Source organism: Mesoplodon mirus (assembly GCF_964341445.2).
Source record: "Mesoplodon mirus genome assembly, chromosome: 8".
NCBI lineage: Eukaryota > Metazoa > Chordata > Mammalia > Artiodactyla > Ziphiidae > Mesoplodon > Mesoplodon mirus.
Genome location: NC_138984.1, coordinates 74301751 through 74325371, shown reverse-complemented (window position 1 = coordinate 74325371; position 23621 = coordinate 74301751). Strand labels below are relative to the sequence as shown.

General features: G+C 37.3%; 1 protein-coding gene across 13 annotated transcripts in view; it reads right to left on the bottom strand.

The window, feature by feature from the left end:
* Window positions 1-23621, bottom strand: part of PKP4 (plakophilin 4) — a 249075-nt gene that overhangs the window by 71253 nt on the left and 154201 nt on the right. For all 13 annotated transcript variants that reach the window (XM_082630307.1, XM_082630309.1, XM_082630310.1 and 10 more), the window contains one exon: window positions 15499-15533. In XM_082630307.1, coding sequence (XP_082486433.1) covers window positions 15499-15533 — 35 coding nt within the window. The remainder of the gene's footprint in view (window positions 1-15498; window positions 15534-23621) is intronic.

Below are 23621 nucleotides of genomic sequence, written 5' to 3'. Positions count from 1 at the left end.
ATGGGGAAAGGCAGTCACTTCAATAAATGGTGTTAGGAAAACTGGACAACTACATGCAAAAGAATGAAATTGGGTCACTTTTTTTTTTTTACAACACATACAAAAATAAAATCAAAATGGATTCAAGACTCACATGTAAGATCTGAAACCATAAAACCCTAGAACAAGACATAGGCAGTACACTGTTTGACACCAGTCTTAGCAATATTTTTTTGGATCTGTCTCCCCAGGCAAGGACAACAAAAGCAAAAATAAACAAACGAGACTACCTCAAACTAAACAGCTTTCGTACACCAACAAAACGAAGAGGCACCCCACTGACTGGGAGAAGATATTTGCAAATGATATATATGTTAAGGGGTTAATATTCAAAATACATAAAGAACTCATAAAAATTAACATAAAAAAACCAAAAAACAGACAACAGAAAGAAATAATTCAATTAAAAAATGGGCAGAGGACTTGAATAGACTTTTTTTGTTGTTATTTTTATTGGAGTATAATTGTTTTACAATGGTGTGTTAGTTTCTGCTTTAAAACAAAGTGAATCAGTTATACATATACATATGTCCCCATATCTCTTCCCTCTTGCGTCTCCCTCCCTCCCACTTGAATAGACATTTTTATAAGGAAGACATACAGATGATCAACAGACACATGAAAAGATGCTCAACGTCACTAACCATATGGAAATACAAATCAAAACCACAATGCGCTATCACCTCACACCTGTCAGGATGGTTATTATCAAAAAGACAAAAATCAAGTGTTGGTGATGACGTGCAGAAAAGAAAACCCTTGGGTACTATTAGTGGGATTGTAAATTGGCGCAGCCATGATGGAAAAGAGTATGGAGGCTCCTCAAAATATTAAAAATAGAACTACCATATGATCCAGCAATTTCACTTCTGGATATTTATCTGAAGAAAATAAGAGCATTAATTTGAGAAGATATATGCACTCATATGTTCACTGAACCATCACTTACAATAGCCAAATACGGAAACAGCCCAAGTGTCCATCAATGGATGAATGGCTAAAGATGTGGTATTCCCTTGTGTGAATATTACTCAGCCATAAAAAAGAATGAAATTTTGCCATTTGCCACAACATGGACAGACCTAGAGGGTATTGTGCTAAGTGAAGTAAGTCAGACAATGACAAATACCATATGATTTCATTCATATGTGGAAGCTAAAAACCAAAACAGAAACAGACTCATAGACACAGGGAAAGAAATTAGCTGTCAAGGGATGGGTGTTGGGGGATGGTTGGCAAAACTGGTAAAGGGGCTTAAGAGGTACAGACTTCCAGTTATAAAATAAATAAGTCATGGGGACATAATGTATAGCACAGATGAACCTAGGGGCAGGGCAGGAATAAAGACACACATGTAGAGGATGGCCTTGAGGACATGGGGCGGGGGAGGGGTAAGCTGGGACGAAGTGAGAGAGTGGCATGGACATATATACACTACCAAATGTAAAACAGATAGCTAGTGGGAAGCAGCCGCATAGCACAGGGAGATCAGCTCGGTGCTTTGCGATGACCTAGAGGGGTGGGATAGGGAGGCTGAGAGGGAGGCTCAAGAGGGAGGGGATATGGGGATATATGTATGCATATGGCTGATTCACTTTGTTGTACAGCAGAAGCTAACACAGTATTGTGAAGCAATTATACTCCAATAAAGATGTATTAAAAAGAAAAAGAGAATATAATCAACAATATCCCAATAACTCTGTACAGAGATGGTTACTAGACTTATGATCAATTTGTAATGTATATAAATGTCAAATCACAATACTGTACACCCAAAACTAATATAATATTGTATATTAACTATGCTTTAATAAAAAAAAAAGAAAGAAAGAAATAATCTTACACAGATCAAGTACAAATTGTAAGATACATTATTCCATACTGGTCACCCTAACAGTAAAACTTAACAGAATTAGAATCTTAAAAAATGCAAACACAAACAAAAACAACAAAATTACCCCCAAGTAATATGATCCTCTGCCCTCTAAATGTTAGTATCTGTTTCTTATACTTTTATTTTTTATTTATTTACTTTTTGGCTGTGCCGTGTGGCATGCAGGATCTCAGTTCCCTGAACCCGTGCCCCTGCAGTGGAGGCGCAGAGTCTTAACCCCTGGACCATCAGGGAAGCCTATGTTTCTTATAGTTTTAAATGTAATGCCTCAGAAAACAGAATATAGAAAAGGACACAGAGATGTTAACTAGAACACTAAAGTATTAAATCCCCATGTACCCCAAATCTAATTTGAGGATCTAAATAACTGGGTTTAGAGTACAGGGTACCTATTTTGTGCTTTATATTTCAGTAAATATAAAAGTTACAGTTTTACAAAGTTGGTTAAAGAGGATTATTTAATATGAACTGTAAAACAACCAAATTCTATACTGTGAATAAGGTCTTCAGTCATTTTTCTACTTCTATAGTAGAGTCCAATGATAATGTATACCTGCAAAGACAAAAAGATACTGAAATCTCTTCTGAATCACTAAAAGGAAATTAAATTGTTTTCAAGATAGTTTTTGCTATTTACTGTTTCTTTGAAAACTTGGAATTCACAAATCGTATACACCCACATAAATGTATGTACATACAGCTACTGTACCTCAGATATACAAACGGGTCATTTCCTAATTACTGAATAAAGTACACCTATTGTAGTATGGTGTGTCACAATTACTAATTATGCATTATTTACGCAATCTTTCAAATAAATGTCTTTTAAAAACATCTGCTTTGTGGAATGGAAGCAGATACTAGTCAAATTTACCAGAGAAACCCACAGAGACTTACAGGATGGGGTTCATCATTTCATGATCAATGCTGTAAACTATAATTAAACAATTGGCATGCTGTTTAGCACAATCAGAACATGAAATTGAGAGATTTTTATGAGTAAAAATGGCAAACAGAATATGAATGCTACTTCTTTAATCTGTGTACTGAAGAACATGTGTTACCTTTTTGAAAAAATCATAAACATGTTTTCTGGGACACCAGAAATATACTATGGGAGATTTTCAAACATCAAATTAGCATCTTCCAAGAAAATGAATGTCTACAAATATAGAACTTGAATAAACTTCAAGGTGGAATGAAATAATCTCCATCTGTGATTAAGACTGGGAGATTTGTGGAAGCATGGTCCTTCTTGCCTGCCACATTTCATCCGAGTGCCTGAATATTACCCAAAAAAGGGCAATTAATTAGAAAAAGTAGAAGGCCGCAGCTAAGAAAAGTATTAGCACATAAGGGACAATAATGTTATAGGGCTATAAAAATCTGTTACGTTACCCATCCCATTAAGCTCACAGTAAAAGATGAAATACAAAGTGAATTATTTTATCTTTTCTGTGATGTACCTTCCAAATACATACCAAGTATGCATAAAAATATGCTCAGTGAAAGGTCTAAGGCTTCTTTAAAGAACTTGAAATTCTTAAAATGCCTCTGCTTTGTTAATCTATGTGTCTGTTTATGTTATATGAAATGACAGAGGTCTACACTGTGTGTAAAATCACCACTGAAACAGGAACCTAGGGAACAGTAAGGAGATTTTTAGTTTGTATAACCCTCTAACTAGTCTTTCACAAACCAGCAGGCTGCAACCTTATGCTAGATTCTCCTTGTCCTGAGTTGCTATAGAGTTTAGGGGTTTGCCCTTACATAAAAGGTAGTGTAGTGTGGGTTTTGGCAGGGATCTTGGGATGGTAATAGCACACAATATTAAGGCAGATGATACTTTCTTTGACAGTTAAGGGAATTAGGTATGTCACATTTCTTCCAACTCTGGTCTATGAGTTGAAGTCAGGCTATCACACTCAGGTGCAATACTGTGAAAAATATGAGTAGAGAATTTAGTCTTATAGGGACTCAACTTCCTGTTAGGCCCTGGGACTCTCACTTCCCATAGCACCGTAGGCTCAGCAGGGAGTCTACTTTCCACAGAGCTGCTGCAGAAATATTCCAGTGCCTTCAATGGCTAAGAAGTAAAGCTCTCAGCCAAATTCTGGAAGGGGACCTGGAAAATGGTCCCCAAGACTTGTCCTCTTCAGTAGCTTCTCTGATGTACAAGACTCATTTCTACAGCAGGTAACTTTATTATTGGAGGCAATGAGAACATTGGGAAATCCTGTTTCAGAGAGAAAATGTAAATAGGGTGATGGAAGCATGAAGCATAAGAACATTCTTTAATCCACATAAGATAGAGATGGATATTGACTTATATCTTAAGAATACTACAGGGCTTCCCTGGTGGCGCAGTGGTTGGGAGTCCGCCTGCCGATGCAGGGGACGCGGTTTCGTGCCCCGGTCTGGGAGGATCCCACATGCCGCGGAGTGGCTGGACCCGTGAGCCGTGGCCGCTGGGCCTGCACGTCTGGAGCCTGTGCTTCGCAACGGGAGAGGCCGCAGCAGTGAGAGGCCCACGTACAACACACACACACACACACAAAAAAAAGAATACTACAGATACTTGGAGTTTGTTGACCCAACTACAAACTACTACATACATATGATATTCTTTCAAAGTTGGGTTTTAATGGAAGTAAAGACTTAGAAGAACGAGCAGAAGACCATGTTTCTTGAAGCTATTTCTAGTCTGGTTTTCTTGATATAGATTTTTGGGTCTTATGCATGCTTATACTATCTCTTAAATATTTTTTTTTTTTTTTTTTTCTTTTTGCGGTATGTGGGCCTCTCACTGCTGTGGCCTCCCCCGTTGCGGAGCACAGGCTCCGGATGCGCAGGCCCAGCGGACATGGCTCACGGGCCCAGCCGCTCCGCGGCATATGGGATCCTCCCAGACTGGGGCACGAACCCGTATCCCCTGCATCGGCAGGCGGACTCTCAACCACCGCGCCACCAGGGAGGCCCTATCTCTTAAATATTAATAAGACAATGGCCCTAAAATTTTTACTCATACGGAAAACACTGTGTGAAAAGCCTTGGAAAATAGAAACCATTATTAATGAAGTACCTTCTAGTTCACTTTAAACCTTATTCTAAACATCAACTAGTCTGCCTTAAAATCCACTGTAGAGGGGCTTCCCTGGTGGCGCAGTGGTTGGGAGTCCGCCTGCCGATGCAGGGGATGCGGGTTCGTGCCCCGGTCTGGGAGGATCCCATGTGCCGCGGGGCGGCTGGGCCCGTGGGCCGCGGCCGCTGGGCCTGCGCGTCCGGAGCCTGTGCTCCGCAGCGGGAGAGGCCGCAACAGTGAGAGGCCCGCATACCGCAAAAAGAAAAAAAAAAAAAAAAATCCACTGTAGAAGCTCATCTACCCGAATTGAATCTCATAGTTTAAACAAACTTCGTATCTGTATAAACTGGTATAAAGTACTTTATTTGATTTCTACAATGACAAATCTGAAAAATATTTTAGGTTTGTATGCCACCAGAGAGCTCTCCTGTTCAAAAACATTTTAAAATTCCTGAATTCTCTTCAGGGATTCAAAATGATTCAAACTAATTTTTAGGGGAAAAAATAGGAATTTCCACAAGTAGTCATATTAAGATGAGTGTTTAGTAAGTATTTTTAGTCTGGGTACTAATTAAAATACAGTTATTAAACCTACCATAAAAAATTCATACTCTATTATACCTATAAAAGGAAAACTATAAAAACAAGTTTAGAAATATAAAGATGAAAATAAATGGATCACATCTGCAAAGTGTCCAAGTTTAACAGGCGGTGTTCATAAAAGGCCAGAGGGCTCTCACTTCCTAACGAGTAAAGCTGAACAAAGAATAAGGGACTTGCTGTGATGTAAGAAGTGTAGTCTACGGAAAATAAGTGCTCAAAAACCAGTCAAATATTTTTCCAAAGACAAATTTTGTTCCTTTTGGGGAAAAGATGTTACCAAATATATAAATGAAAATATTTGATAGTGGGAGATACATTTCTTCTGTTAAAAAAAAAAAGAAAGAAACCAAAAAAATCCTTCTCTAAAAAATTCCATACATATTCACCATTAAAAGAAATGAATGGGTCTTGTGAAACCAGGTTTTTCTGTACTTTTCTACTGGATTATCTATTTTGGTAAAGATTATCAAGATACAGCTAAATGCAGGCTAACTTTGGCATAAAAATGAAATGTGGAGTTATAGATGGTAGCCTTTTTAATGTTTCCCAAAGTAACAATTGTAAGCTAAGGAAGTGGGGCTCTGTGTTGAGGAGGTGGTAATGGAAAAACAGGAGATTTTGGACTTTACAATTTCTATTTTATTTTAGCTAGTTAATAGATTATTTCTTCACATATCACTAAAAGCATGAGAAAATTTAAATATTTATTTCGACTTGTTTGAATTAAACGTTAAAGGCTAAAGCTGGATATTTGATTTTTACATGAAGTACTAACAATATTTAAGCTTCTGGGGGATGTGTTCATATGTCATGAATAACTGGCTCAGGAACATAAAGATACATGTTGGCTAAAACTAAATGCTAATATTCTTATTTGGTGGCACAAACACCCATGCACAAACAGAGTGATAAATGTGGAGTTCTAAGCTGATGCCCAGCACGCTACAGGTGATTTTGCTTAATAAGAATTTTAACAAAATCCCATCTATGTGGAAACTCAAATTAAGTACCACCCACTGGCTGGGGAGCACATGTCACTGTCTCATAGTTGGTTTCATTTCCGTTAGGACCAGCCTTTAGAGTATGGGCAACAGCTTACTGGCTTTAACACGTCACTCTGATGTACGACTTAAATCCCACTATTTTGAACCCTTTATTTAAACAATTTGTATTTAAAGTTTTTTAAACTTTTCAAACATATATAAAAACAGAGAAAAGTATAATTAACAACCCCCCAGATTTCATAATTACATTATACCACACTTTTATGATCCATTTATCTTTTTCTTCTGTTAGAGAATTTTAAAACAGACCTCTCATATCAGATGATCAGAACTCTAAATACTTCCATTTGTAGCTCTATAAAATAAGGACTTCACAAAACTACAATTATTCCATAATGCCGTAAAATGAGTTCATATTCAGAATTTTCCTGATGTCTCAGAAATGTCTTTCTTCAGTGGCTTGTACTAGTCAGGCTGAAATAAGGTTCACTGATTGCGTTTTTGATTGTTACTTAAGTTCTTTCGATCTAGAAAGGATTTCCCATTCCTTCATTTTCATTTTCTTGGCTCACTGCTGGAACCATAGCAATAAACTCATAGGATGCGCCACATTCTAAATCTGTTTGATGGCTTTCTCACGGTGGCATTTACACATCCTCAAACCTCAATTCTTCTTGTAAGCAGAAATTTAGAGCTAAAAGCTTTCAGGTCAAACTTTTGTGGTTAGAATACTTCATGAACAGTGCTGTGTACTTCACATGACGTCACATCAGAACTTTTACATTTGCTCAGATCAATCAGCCAATTCAAGTGTGGCAGCCTGATCTTTGTATTTTCAAGTTCACCATCTTCCTTTCTACTAATGCAAGGATTCTCAACCTTGGTTGCACACTGCACAACTTGGTTGCCTGGCGTGGAAGTGGAGGGCATAGAATTTAGAAACTACTGCTAACTGAGTCCCATGCCCAGAGATTCCAATTCAATCAGCCCAAGCTGTGGTATGAATATCAGGATTTTTAAAAACTCCCAAGGTGATTCCAATGTGCAGCTAGGATTGAGAATATAGAGGTTTTTGCATACACTGACAATCTTTGCTTGAACGAGTGATTTCATTAGGGTCTGTAAATTGTCGAGTTTTCTAATTTTATTGTTCTTTCTACATTTATCAGCAGGAATTCTTTGGCATATTTTAGAAATCTTTAGATAGCCAGTAATGACTAGGGTTATTTGGTGATCCTGAAATAAAATCTGTATTAGAACAAGCAGGATAAAATTTTAATTCTTCTCTTTAATTACTAGTAACTAAGTTGATTTAATTATGAGTAAGGCAGTCGTTCTCAAACTGCAGAGTGGAATCAACTGGGGAGCTTTAAAGACTATTGATTTCTGGTTTGGGCCCCAGACTTTTGGATTTAATTGTGTATCAGGAGGCCTGGGAATAATATTTTAACAGCTCCACAGGCAATTTTAATGTGCAGCAAAGTTTGGGCACCTCTGGAGTGAGGTGTTGGTACCCAAATCACCTCCAATAGTGATAGTGTTTTTTGCTTGTTTTGGTAGTCGTTGTTGCATTTTTGTTGACAGAAAAATGTATCTGATCATTTTGAGCCAGATACAAAAAGAGAAGAAACCAAAGCTGATAGGTATCATGACAAATGTATTAAATTCCAAGATGAGGCTTACCTCCAATTTCCATAAGAATGAATCAAATAATAGAATGGTCAGTGGTATGCTGAAGTCTCCATGCAACGTTCTGATTTAATGAATATTTAATAATTATTTCTGTAAATTATTTTACTCTATTTAATCTGTAGATAGAGCTTATGATACAGGGAAATTTGAAGCAATTTTTTTAAAAAAGCCTAATAACTTATTAAAATTTTAAATACTCACGAGGATTTACACTTTGTATGTTACTACCCTCTGGTAGCATGGGAAGCATGATAGGCATGACACTTGGTATAGGTAGGAATATATGTTTGTGGGGACCTATTTGGACCCTGAGAGCTGGCATGAAGATTATTCTAAACTAAAGATATTTGAGATTCAACAGATGCAGAAAGAAGCCTTTTTGGAGCTTCCCTTATTTCACTAAAAGCAGAAAAGTCCTGGGAGTGAGGCTGCCATGGATCCCTTCTGGGGGAGTTTTATGGAATGAAAAAAAAAAAAAAATCAGAGAGACCACTTGCACCTGCGTAAACAAACATCATCACAAACTGTTTTATCTCCTGTTTGTTCCTCTAGAAATCCACTTGTTCTTCCCATAGAAGCCTCTTCTGCCTGCTTCCTCTCCCCTAAGTTAGGTATATAAGCCCCCAACCCTAGTCATTTAGGGAGCTACTTTTTTTTTTAATTTAAAAAATTTTAAATATTTATTTATTTGGCTGCATCGGGTCTTAGTTGCAGCATGCTGATCTTTGTTGAGACACGTGGGATCTTTCGTTGTGGCGTGTGGGCTCTTCATTGCTGCGCATGGGCTTCTCCCTAGTTGTGGCATGAAGATTTTCTCACTCTAGTTGTGGCACGGGTTCCAGAGCGTGTGGGCTCTGTAGTTTGCGGCACGCAGGCTCCTAGTTGAGGTGTGTGAGCTCAGTAGTTGTGGCACGTGGGCTTAGTTGTCCCACGGCATGTGTGATCTTAGTTCCTTGACCAGGGATTGAACCCGTGTCCCTTGCATTGGAAGGTGGATTCTTTACCACTGGACCACCAGGCAAGTCCCTAGGGAGCTATTTCTTTTGTGAGCTCTCACATGCATATGAATACTTAGGGTTTTTGAAAAATTATGATTAATCTGTCTACTGTCAGTTAAATTCACAGGCCCCCAGTTACTTAACCTAAGCGGGCAGAGGAAAAATCTCCCCCCCGCCACATACTGCTAAGCATTTTCGGTGGGCAATTGGACACTATTTGCCAAAATAAAAATGCATACACCCTTGCCCAGGCAGTTCCCCTTAAAAATGTAATCAACAGAGACACTCAGATGTTCAGTGAAAAATTTTACCACTGCTTGTCAAAGGGCATAATTGGAAAAAACAAAATATTCACTAATAAGGGAATGGTTACATAAATTTTCTAAACAATAGATAGCCATTAAAAAGGAGGCAGATCTTTATAAATTGACACAGAAACACATGCATAGTGTTTCTCCTTCCACCTCTCCTTCCCCCTTAAGCAGGCATAAGAGTGTTTTCTAAATGTGAGACTCTGTTCTCTTTCCTCACTCAGTTCATGTGTAGGCATGTTTACAGGATCTTCATAAGTGATATCTTATGATAAGTTTCTTTTTCTGTGTGACTTATTTCACTTAGAATCATCGTACCTGAATCCACTCATTTTGCATAGTTTTACTATGTTGTTAAGGAAAAAAACCTTAAGTCATAGAACAATGTATAACATATCCTCATTGTATTAAAAACAAAACAGAACAAATTTAAATGTGTGGATATTTACACACACACACCCCCCTCAGATTTTCTGTGTGTGTGTGTGTGTGTGTGTGTGTACGCGTAGGTATGTGGGGCAGTGGCCATGGTATGGGTAGACGTGGCAATGAAGGAAATTTTTACCTTCTACTCCAAATTCTTCTAGACAATTTATTTTAAATAAGAAGCATGCCAAAATAAACAAACAAATAAACAAAACAACACACACAAGAAAGTCGGCCTTACTTTTGTAACAAGACATGAAAACGTGGGGATTAGGAAGCGACAGCACTGCAGTTGTGGTAAGAAGACTATGATGACTGTGGTACTAAACAAGGTCGGAAAAATAAGGGAGGAAAGTCTTGGGACTCCAAGGCCAATGTTAACAGAAATCCATATTCCTCTTGGTATTTGGAAGAGAAGCAGAAATAAAATTTTGTCATTTATACATCAATTTATAGTCATAAGAAATCATAACATTCAAAATCTGCAGTAAAATAATAGTCCTTCATACATGATGGCTAGTTTAATATTCTATTTATGAATATGCACGATATAACTTCCTACTGTGGGGACAGGCAGCACACCCCAGCTCTGGAGGCTGCTCCTTGTCCTAATCTGCAGGGAAGAGGAGGGGAGGGGTAGATTCTCAGGCTGATGCCGCTCCCCTCCCCTCATTTTACACACAAGTACTAAAATTGGCAACTGCCTAGATTCTAGTAATTTTCCCCCCAAAACAGAAAAACTGTGAAATTGTGATTTGTGACAAAATTCACAAATTTACAGGATGTGGCTGGAGGATTTAAGTAACAACCCATGATCACTTTGACAAAAGGACTCAATTTGTGGCTTCAACAGCTTCTTTCTGGTAGGTAGGGCACACGGTGTTTGGTTATCTTTATGACTGAATTGGTGTGCCTTTTCTTAAAAGAGAGGTAAGTCCAAGGTTTTTTTCTTTAAAAGATATCCTCCATAATATAATATTTTCCATCATGAAGAAGTATAATTACTTGTGCATAAATTTGCATTCTCACTTTCTTCGGGTCTTTACCTATTATTCAAATATATATTTTCTGTGATTCTGGAGCTTATTTTTCTATTTTAGTATATGGGTTCTTAAAAGTTAACTCAAATTTTGGTGGAACGTAAGAGACTGTACAAATACATACATTGGTAAGAGATATGAAGACATGAATAGTGGAAAAATAGCACACTAACAAAAGAGGAAACAGGAACCCAAGACAACATTCCCTCTTCACTCTTTTTCAGCAGAGTATACATAAACACACCCACAAAATCCAAGGTCATAAGAAATGCAAGGCTAAGGAAAAAAAAAAGCCACAACAGAAAATAATTAACTCTCCTCTTCATAAAAGACAAGAGGAGGTCCATTTATGTGTTTAGAGAGCAGACATGTAATCCTGGTAAGCTAGAAAATACAGAATAACGAAGAGAGACGGCAACAGAAAGGCAAGATAACAATAAAGCGTACATGCTTAAAACAACTTTGTTATGTCCAGGGGAGCTTCTCCTTAAGATTCCTTCCCAATCAGCCTAGGAAAATAAAAATGCTTTGTAGAATGGATGATTCTTCCCCACACTTCGGGAGGTTATCTCTTTGAGTGTCCAAGGCCTTGGCTTTCTGCTGTGCAACAGCCTGCGATCCTTGGTACAAGTTAAAAATCAAAAATCAACCAACCAACCAATCAACCAACCAGAAAACACAAGTAAGCTGATTCTCCTGAATTGAACCATAAATGGAAATCTTCTGCCTGGGGCATCTTGAGCTTTTCCTTAGAAAATGACTCTGCAGTAAGTTAGCTATTTAAAAACAAATTCAGCAGTTGGTCTCAATTTCTGGCATTTCAATGGAATATTGCTGAAAACTCCTGAGCAGGCAGGGATCTCTCCCAGGTAGTGATCAAACTATTGCCTTGCTAACAATTCACCTTATGGCTGAAGAGCTTTTCAAGCCAAATTTGTAATAAACCACACACACACACACACACACACACACACACACAAAAGGTAGAGAAACTGTCTTCAAGTAAATGTTCAAAATATTAAAGAAAAATGAGGAACAATAACAGACCTTCAATCCTAAATCCTTTCAAATAATCCTTTCTTATTTAGGAAACCAAGATAATTGAATAAAGATGTTTCTTTTGTCAAGACCTAGCCAAAGACAAAATAGACCAAAGACCTTTTAAGTATTTTTTTATATTTAAGCCACCCCTACCTCATTCTGGGTGGGACTGCCAAATTCTAAAAACAAGATATTTTCATATTACATTCAGGGTCTCTGTATGCAAACTGGTAAAGAAAAGATAACAGTTAAACTTTACAGGAAAAGTAGCAGCAAAACTGTCATTTCATCCTGTTTACTTACAATCAAACTTCTAAAGGGCATCTATAACTGCTCAGAAAAAGGAATATGAAACAAATCAGATTTTTCTCTTTTATTCATACAATTAAATTTCAATTTTCTACCCTTATCATTAGATCTTATTGCTATGGTTACAATTTAAATACCTTAAGTATGGTTGAAAAGTAGGCAAATTTAAGAAAACGCACAAGAAACATTAATGTAATTAAAATCATAGAGAGTAGAATAAATATCAGTTGTGTCTGCTGTGTTTGAAAGATAATATACTTCCCCCTCCCTGCAAAAGGAAAAAGGGTAAATAAAACTCCCAGGTTGGAATATGAGTTTGGGCAGCAGTATACTCTGACCAAAGTAAGGGATGAAGTATAGTTATCAGGTGTGAATTATGAATGTCGCTGTGGTGAGGACAGATGAATTACTAGAGTTGTATTTCCCTAACACTAAAGTATTTGGGGAGCTATCTGGCATATATTAAAAAATATATGAATATATAATATTTATATATTAAATGAAATATTTATAATATTTTATCTATTTATCTATCTATATTTTATGCATTAGTAAATCACGAAGATGGTGGTCAAATGACTGAAGCTGAGTAAATGCACTGGAGGGGAGGAGAGGGAGAAGGGATGCCAAGGGCCCAGATGTTCATTCTCCATCGTGCGTCTTCACAAGCGCATTCTCTCCATATGAAAATCCATGCAATTACACACCATGCCTGCCTGGCTTTTGGCAGTTAAAAAATCCACAACTGCCCCCTCTAGCTCAGTTCAGTCAGGATGTTTCTCCAGCTCTACTTCAGGCAGCACTGCTGGCATAGCTGTATCTCCTTCATGGTTCCAGCGAATGCTGGAAAACTCGCTGGGTCCCACCTCCCACCACTGCTCCAGTTTGGTGGCAAAGCCACCCAGCCCCTTGTCCCTACAGTCTTAGACATGGCAGCAGCTTCCAGGAATGACCACTCCTTTGGGTGGTTGGGCCCTGACTGACACAGCTATTCTCCTTGGGCTACAAAGAACTCTCACCTATCAAACACTAGCGCTCCAAGAGAAAAGGGCAACAGCGGGACACTGAAACATTTTGTACATAGAGATATAAACGATGACACTCATGAGGGAGCATGAGAGGACTGGCCTCATGTACCTAAGGGGAGGGAGAATGGATGCAATCTTTTTAGGAAGGCAACTTGGTAATACATTTAAAGAGCCTTAAAAATGTTCATATAGTTTGAATAGTTTTCTTCCTAAAAATCTAGCCTAAGGTAAATCAAAGCTGCAGATATAATTTTATACACAAGGATGTTTACCATAATGTTATTTATTACAATGAAAAGTTAGAAACAACCTAAATGTCCAAAAATAGAGCTATGGGTAAACATGGTTTACACTTGTAGTTTTCCTTTACAGAATCCACCCCCGTCGCCCCCAATTTTAAGTGTATAGGGTTATATACCTCCACTAGAATCGAAACACTTAAGAGGGCAAGGATATTTGTTTTAAACCTTGACAACTATGTGCTAGCCAACTAGACTCTCAAGAAATATTTTTGGAATAAATTAATGATGCAATATTAAACATGAACTTACAGGAGAATTTTACGTTAAACGGTACGTGTTTGCCATAGCCAAGTAGCAAATGCACTGTGTTTTTTTCTTGAAACTGAATTTTTCAACTCTCTTTTTAACAGTTCATAGCACTGCTATTTCTCCTGAGGAATGTTTAAATCAGGTGATTTTTTGCTCAAACGATTTCCAGTGGCTCCCCATGACGTGCAGGAAGTTCAAAGTCCCTGGTATTTACAGATCTCTATAATTTGGCCCAGTGTGGCTGTCTAGCCTTTGCACATCTTATCATCTCTCAGACTAGTTTTAAATGTTCCCATGAGACATTTCTGTCGTCTCTTCTGCCGCCCAATGACAGTGCTCTCTCCACAGCCGGGCTGCTGGTCAAGCCCCAGGCTCCAGGCTCATCCTCTCTGCAAAGCTATCTCAAAAGTGGGCTGTCCATTTAATGACAATGTTTCCCACATAATACTTACTTGGTAGTTAACCACATATTATTTCAGGCCATGTATTTCCTTGTATTAAACTGCTGTTTGTAAGTCTTCTTGTTAAGTAGCCTTTCACATGTCTCTTCCTAATCTATGGTTTGAGTAGAATACTACATTTCTTGGGAATAGGTTCTTTATAAAATGGCAAATTGCCTTGTATCCACTATAAATAACACCAGAATCCTGGTGCCAGGTTCAGGTAAACTCAGATACCAGGCATTTGGTGATTTAAGTTTTACTCAATTCAAACCTTGTTTAAAAACAGCTGAAGTATTTAGATATCAAGGCCTATTCTAGCATTCACACATTGCTGGCATTGTCCTTTACATTACGAGAGGTGAGGGAGGTGAGGGGCATATGTGTGTGGAGCCCAACACTGTCTGACCAATGACACGTATAGTACTTGGCTCACGATGTGGCTACTCAGGAAGCGTTTAATGAGTGAAGACTGAGTATGAAGATATCAAACATCTGTGAAAGTGGCAGACATGCTCCTCAATGTAATTCATCCTTGATATGAGGTGAATTTAGGGTAAAAAGAAGAGATAAAGAGACTATGTCAGAATCTTCCAGACTATTTTAGAAGCTATCAGGTGGTCTACATCTGGATACATAAGGAAAATGAACATTTCAGGCAACTCTTCTCTTGAGTATGAGAAACACTGTAAAAGGAAAGACCTTGACTTATATAACTGATATCCCAGATTATACAAAAACCTTTGGGAGGGCATCCCTGTATTTCTTTATGATAAAAAATTCAGATATTGAATTGATATTAAAAATGTTTTGATGCCCAATGCTTTAACTTCTTTACAGCTGGCATATATAAATCTATTCAAGTATGTTAAACAAAATTAAGTATATTAAGAAAGTACTACTTCAAAGCAAAGCAGTTCAATATTGTAACTATTAAAGGCTTTGCTTGGCTGATTTCACCAAGACGTAGTAATTTAAGAGAGCAGGCTCTGTCTGTGCAAAACTAAAGGAAGATATTTTATATGATTAAAAACTCATACCTGTTGATCTCCAAGGAAATGACTTCTCAGTTGAGCTAGAGAAAAAGAAGGAAAAAAAATGGAACATTTACTTCCTTTGTCATAAAATTTAACTTTGGATCTGTTTTGCATATAGACATTTAATTTTCACATTTAATTATATAAAAGTATAAAAACCTCAAACAAAATTTAAAATGACTGTTCTAAGTTAATTTTTAGACAGTATTAAACCCTCCACATCAATTTGGGACAAAACTGTATTTCTTGGAAATTAAGACAAGTTATAAAACGACTTACAAAGTTGTAAAACGACTTACAAAATGACATAAAAAGTATGATTCTCCTTGGATAAGACTAATACAATAGCACAACTAACTGTGGCCTTCATAGTACTTATATGAAGTACTACACTGCTTTGTGTGGAATAACTAATATGAAAACTATATATAAATTAAAACAACATATACATTATGCTGTACAACATATACATTAAAAAGAACCAAAAAGGCTGTTAAGAAGTTCATTCAATTTACTTATTTTCAAAAGAAGCCCTAGATGCTATAATAGACACATAAGTTAATGGGGTCATTTTGAACTGAATGTTGCCTTATAAAATTTAAATATCCTAAACCTTTATATCAAAATATAAGGTTTTACACGCTAGGAGAAAATTTTAACTGTATATTTTTCTTGGTTTATAGAGTACCAATTTTAAAAATTTCTGTATAAAAACATATCTGTGCCTCCCTGGTCCCCCTCCCCCACTTAAAATACTCAATACGGGAAAGCATGGTGCTTAGGGGACGGTGTGGTAGAACAAAGGTACAAGAGGCTGGATTATTAGGCATTTATTAAATGTCAGAGTAAGTACCTCATATATATTATCTCCTTTATATTACTCACAACAACCTAACGAATAGGTACATTATTATCTTTACAGATAAAAACACTGGCCAAAGTCTTACGCTAGTAACTGGAAGAGCTGGGATTCACATCCAGGATGGTTTGATTTCCAAGTCAGGGCTTCTCACCACTGTGCTATATAGTAGAATAGCTTGTGATCCCATTTTTGCATTAAACACACACACACACACACACACACACGCACACACACACTATGCCTAAGAAGAAGTCTAGAAAAATAAAAACCAAAGTGCTAGCAGTTATTTCTGTGGGGTACAACTAAAAGGAGTTTTTTCCTGTTTAAACATTTGTACTTTTTTTCTGGAAATCAGAAACAAACACATACTGAAGTATTTTGGAAGTGTTTATTAAGTTTATGGAAAAGGTATGTGACTTTGGGCTTAAGGAAACTCTGTAACTTAAAGAAAGGGACATCCTTTCAGTGCTGTAGGTGTAAGATTTTAAGTCCTTGTTAGTTGCTTGATATTCCCCCCAAGTCATTATTAAGTGGCTAATCAAACTCTTGCTGGTTAAAAACTCTATAGATTCAGTAAGAATTCCCTTAACTTCAATTTTAACTGCGATTTGCCTTTTTGTCACCACAGGCGGAGCTGCTCACATTCCAGGACCTTGAACTAGCTGCAAGCAGGGGGGCATGCTCTCAGTGAATGGAGTCAGTTAATGCTAATCTTCAGCACTCCGGTCATGTTCCTGTACCTGATGTACTCCTAACTGATTTCAAAAGGGACTGATGGGGAAGAAAAAAAGATGAAAATTTGGTCAAGTATCAATAAGGGCACATCTGTCTTGTTCCTGAAGATAGGTCATCACATTCTTATGACTTCAAAAGTGGTTTCCTAGACTGAATTTCAATTCCTCTTGAATATGTTTTTATTATTTAATTCTGTTATCTAAATTAGTTTTCTAATCACTGAGGTTGCTATTACCCAACTGTGTTCCTATTAACATGTTCATATTTTTTGTCAATATTAAAATACATGGTAAATCAAACTGCCATCCAGAATTGTGTAATATACCTCAAGTTTCTTGGGAGTGATAAAGTCTGTTATCTTCTGATTGAAATTTATATAAACTTTAATGAAATATGTTTACAAGATTTTTATTCTTGAAGTTATAGATCATAGAATATAATTCATCTTAACTGCTCAAATTGGGCAAGGGTTGCGGCTGTTTTGCTCATCTCTTTAGGTCAAGTGCCCAGCATACTGCCTGGCACATAGAAGATGCTTAATATACATTGTTGCTGTAACACAAATTGTGAAAAAGTAATACCATGTTCTTCATTGTTCTGAAAGATCAGGTGTATGTAAATTATTACTTACTACTTTGTTCAAACAGGTCAAATTATTCTCTCCCACTCCAGGTAGGAAATTCCAGTAGCCTCACTGCATAACAATCAGGCAAACAGCATTTTTGCTGCTGAAAAGGCCTTTGGTCATCAAAATACAATAAGGTATTCCTAGGTGAAGGCAAGGGGAAGTCTCTGTTAAAATTATTTTTCCCTACTCTATTCTAGACAAACAATAGAAATCACTAGGAAAATAAGTTAATATTGAGGATTAAAAATAAGCAAAAGTTCCATTTTGAAGACTATATATTCAGCCCGTTTACCTTCACACTGATTCCACAATTCTGTGAGATAGCTGGTCATTATATGTTATTCAGAACAGTCTATTTCTTTCTGAACCACTTACTTTATATGATTCTCAAATTGTTCACCACTCTGGGATTCAGGGATCACGCAGTAAATATGTGCAGTTTTGAAATGCTGTTTTAAGTCACTGAATGTTTTAAGTCACTTTTATTGGAACAATGAAATGAGAGGCAGCTCCACATTAGACACAGGCATATTCCTTCCTTCCTCTCTCCTTCCAGCCATCTATTCCTAGAGACACTTCCCCAACTTTTACTGAATGTCTACAACGTGTCTACAGGCACTGTGGCCATGAATGACTCCATCCCATTCCCTTTCACTTCTCATCTGAAGATGCCAAGCAGTTTATGTTCTAGGATCTTTCACTGGAATGTGAAACATTTTAAAATACAAGAATGGGATCATCCACAATAACTGTTTCAGTGGGAAGATGTATTCAAAATTTCCAATAATGTAATTATCAACAAGCTTCTAGAATGAAATCCATTTATAAGTTTGGGTCTTCTTGGTTACATAGTGAACAGCAGTTAGGAGCAAGCTCATTTGCAAATTAATAAATCAAGGCAATTTATTTTAATGTGAAAAAAATCTTAGTTTCGTTTTAACAAAGACACCATGTCTTCAACACAGTATTGCATGAGAAAATGCAATAAATCACTATAAAATTCTGTACACTTAAGAAATTATATATTTTTTCATTCATGGACATAAATGGAGGCAAAATTACCTTTGTTGAATATTTATGGCTGTCTGTGAAACCCAAACCCCCCTTATCTTGACATCTCATGCTATGTGTGAGAAAACTAGCCTCTCACACTCCTCTGCAGCCAGAGAGCCGGCCAGTGACCGAGGGTCTAGAAGGAGGCATGTGAGGGGAGGCGGTGGCACCGCGGGGAGCAGTAGCTGGGGCACTGGCCCTGGACACCCCGACTCAGAATCTGGCTCTCTGGGCCTCCTGGAGGTTCTGAAAGTTGTCACCTAACAGCTTCTGATAAGTTCCTTTCCTGCTTATACAAGCCAGAGAGGATTCTACCGTTTGTAGCTGAAAGTTCTGACTGATGTTTTATGACTGAAAACAAATGCAAACAGGCCCTCTGAAAAGAGCTAAAACCTCACTCCTTAACTCTTTACCTGTATTTCCAAGTGCACACTGGATATTATACATTTTGTACTCAACACATTGAAACCCTTTTTTCCCCCCAAAGAACTCCCATTTAATCATGACCACCTAGTCACTCACACTGAAGAACATGGAGTCATTTTATTGTCTCCCCTACCCTGCCCACCTCACTAGCATGTAAGCCCCATGAGGGCAGGGAAGTCTGCCTTGTTCACAGATACGCCTCCAGAACCTACGACAATATCTGGCACATGGCGCTCACTCAAAACATACACCTTCTGAATTCATCCCTACCACCAAGAACACAGTTCGGGCCTTCATCCTCTCATTGTCTTTTGGCTGGATCATTCTTTCAGTCTCTCTCCTAACTTGTCTGCTTGGCTTTGATTTCTCATCCTTTCAGGCTCTCTTCCAGGCTGCTGCTACAGTGATTTTTCAAACCTGAAAACAGTCAAATCTGAAATTCTCCTGACGCTAACGCACAACAGATCCTTACAGGATAAATTTCAAACATCTTAGTTAGTATGGCAGAGATTCAAACATCTTTGTATGGCACAGAAGGCCCTCCACCACCTGGTTCCTTCCCGTTTGCCCTTTCCCACACAAACCTACATTCTAGGCACTTCTAATTACTTGCAGTTTCCTCACATACCAGGCTGCTTCACGCTTCCAATGCTATTTTGGGGGTAGAATGTGTAGGAACACAGTCTGGAAACTCAGATTTACACAAATTCCAGAATGGTATATGTGGTACAGTGTAACAATACATATGTCATACACCCATGAAATGGAACACTCTTAAGTTTACCTTCACTTTGCATCACTTAATAACAGGAATATCTTTGGAAAATGGTCTACTTAATAAAGTCACTACTCAATTTCCTCCTGATTTCCTACTGTGCCAGATGTGAGCTTAAGTGGACAGCAGTAGGTAAACAGTAGGGGACGGGGGAGTAGAGAATTTGATGGAGCTACACAGTAACTTTACCATGTCATTTCCCTCACCTTCTCCCTGGTCTAGATGGGGCTCTTTCTATCACTAGTAAAGTGCAAGTTACTGTCATTATTCTCCTATAAGATACACTGAATTGGGACAGAATCCGAGTTATTTCACTTTGTTTTATTTAAAAAAAGTCATCGTGTTAAGAAATTTTATACATACATATGTGTACACACACAGCCATATATACGTGAACCCTTATTAGTAGTTCAAAAAACTAAGCACAGCCAAAAACAAATTCAATTTCACTTGGCATTAAAGGACAGGAATTACTGGAATGAATATTCTAGAAATCATTTGATTTATGAATAAAGCACAGGCGTGTACCACTGTCTAGACCACACACCCTCCACAGCGTCCTCTCTGGTGAGCACTAATCATCCTTGGAGAATTAGCTTGATGAAAGTTTATCACTTCTTCCTTTACATCAAGAATGTACCCATTAGTCTATCCCGAATTTTGTTTTTCATATGATTGTAATTGCAGGATTTGTTTACCTGTTTCCACTACCAGACTATGGCTCTCTTGAGGGTAAAGAGTGTGTCTTAACTCTATCTGCATCCGACCAGCATTGAATAGGATGCTAAATAAATGATAGCTGACCTTAACTTTTTGGGTTGTTCTTTATTAAGGCTAATCCTACGTTATTTTAGAAATTGTTTCAATCATTCTACAAAGGAGATTTTGGCTCTTTCTACATCTTATAGAAAAGATGTCTATTGTAAATATTATAGGGATCAATCCAACAAATATTTATTGATCATCTACTGAGTGCCAGACATTGTTAGAGGCTGGAGTATAATGGTGACAAGAGGCAAAGCCTTTGCTTTTTGCATGCTCACAATTGTCTTGTAATTACTCATTACAGTACGCATGTGATTGCCCCACTGGATCACATGCCCCTCAAAGCAAGGTGTCAAGAGACTTTTGAAAGGCTGATCTTAAAGGGAGAAACCTGTAAAAGAGAGTACTCTGAGTCCAGTAGTGTTATGGTTGAAGAAGCATTCACATATCTATAAAAACCCAAAGTGTGAAACATTTGTCTTTTAAAACAAAAACAAGACCCAGCTCTCCTTCTACTTACCTATGAAAATGAGGTAAATTGGTATTAGGACTACCCAGGTAGGAATTTGAACATGAAGCCTCCGAGAGAAGAGGTATGTAGCAATGTGAAATGTATTGTCATACTCAAGAATTTGCTTCAGTTCCCACAGATCAAAAATTATACAGTGCTAGAAATCAGCCAGTTTGGGAGGCCATCAATATAATAGTCCACATGTGCAGATAAACCTGACATGTCATGTCTCCCCTCTGTATTACGACAATCTCTTCAAATGGTTGTTTAAATCACCCCAATTTAGCAGCATCATATTCTTTCACAATATTTTTCTAAAATGACTCTTAGGTGATCTTCCTTTACTGAACAGAGGTAATTAATAGATGAACTCTCATTGATCATATGTTCATTAATCTTACTATAAATATTTTCAAAACTGTATGTGTACATTGCTGGCCTGACTTTTTACTCTTGACTTTCCTATTAGTTTTACTATTTTGAGCTCTGACCATAAATGTTGAGTTCCACACAAAGGTTCTACATTTCTGGACATTCAGATGGTCGACAGGCATGTGAAAAAATGCTTGACTTCATTAATCATCAGAAAAATGCAAATTAAAACCACAATAAGATGTCACCTCACACATGTCAGAATGGCTATCATCAAAAAGAACACAAACAACAAATGTTGGTGAGGATGTGGAGAAAAATGAACCCTGTACACTGTTGGTGGGAATGTAAATTGGTGCAGTCACTGTGGAAAACAGTGTGGAGGTTTCTCAAAAAAACTAAAAATAGAACTACCATATTACAAAGAAATTTACTCCTGGGTATATATCCAAAAAAACAAAAAACACTAATTCGAAAACATACATGCACCCCCAATGTTCACAGCAGCATTCTTTACAATTGCCAAGATATGGAAGCAACCTAAGTGTCCATCAACATTGGATAAAGAAGATGTGTGGTGTATATATACATATATACAATGGAATACTACTCAGCCATAAAAAAGAATGAAATTTTGCCATTTTCAGCAACATGGACGGACTTCGAGGGTACTATGCTAAGTGAAATGAGTCAGACAGAGAAAGCAAACACTGTATGATAGCATTTATATGAGGAATCTAAAAAATACAACAAACTAGTGAATATAACAAAACAGAAACAGACTCATAGCTATGGACAACAAACCAGTGGCTACCAGTGGGGACAGGGATGAGGGGAGGGGCAAAATAGGGGCAGAGGGTAAAGAGGTACAAACTATTATGTGTGAAATAAATAAGCTAAGAGGATATATTGTACAACACAGGGAATATAGCCAGTATTTAATAATGACCGTAAATGGAGTATAACCTTTAAAAATTGCGAATCAGTACATTATACACTTGTAACTTATATAATGTTATATACCAACTATACTTCAATTAAAAAAAGTTCTGTATTTCTTCTGCACATGTTAACTCTTGAATTTAAGAACTACCACATGCTTACAGATGAAATCTCAGTAGCTGGAATAAATTCCAAAATGCATTTTTCTCCTTCTCCACCAATTCATTACTAACTGAAGTTATTCCATTAGCAAATGTTCTGGATTCTAAATCCATTATGAAAAAATTTCTGGCAGCTCATTATTGGTTTGTTATAATTGCCTTTGTAATCCATTGCTCTAATATTTATAAGTCCACCTTTCACTTGATTCCAAGGTCCATTTCTCAGTTAAAAAAGAAAAAGTTGGTTTGTTTGGGTTTTTATTTTAGGCGATTAATTCATATTGAAATTACTTACTACCCAGCTATCCTCTAGGCATTACAGATTACTTTTTAATGAACCGCTTCAGAATCTTCTTAGGTATGAAAGCTAGGCTCCATAGTCCACAGGTCACTCCAGATTTCCTATTATGCACCTAGGATTTTCTCAGCCAGAATCTGGCAAAATAACTACTAATGATTCTCAACTTTTGGTCTCTATTTGGAGCGCTACCAGATAAAATTTAAAATAAATTCCCTTAACGGAGTAAGCCACTCTATCCAATACCTAAATTTCTCTATCTTCATTAATTATAATTAAATCTTGAATTATGATATAGCGATAACATCATACCACACTTTTAAGTCTTTTAAAATTTCTATCTAGTATTGCTTTCACTTTCCTTTTAATTAGTACTGTTAAAACTTTACCTAGTTTCTGTTAATGCATTTGTAAAATATTCCGTTAGTTTTTTGTGAGTTCTTAGCTGGGTAAAGCTCATTCTGTGGTTTAGCTTTCTTGAGTGCTCTTGAATTTATGCTTGAGAAAGGCACTTTTTGAAGATAATGCCTGTGAAAGTCCCAGGTTTTAAAGCATTCACCATGTAAGCAGGTCAAATTTCTCCTCACCTTGACCTTGG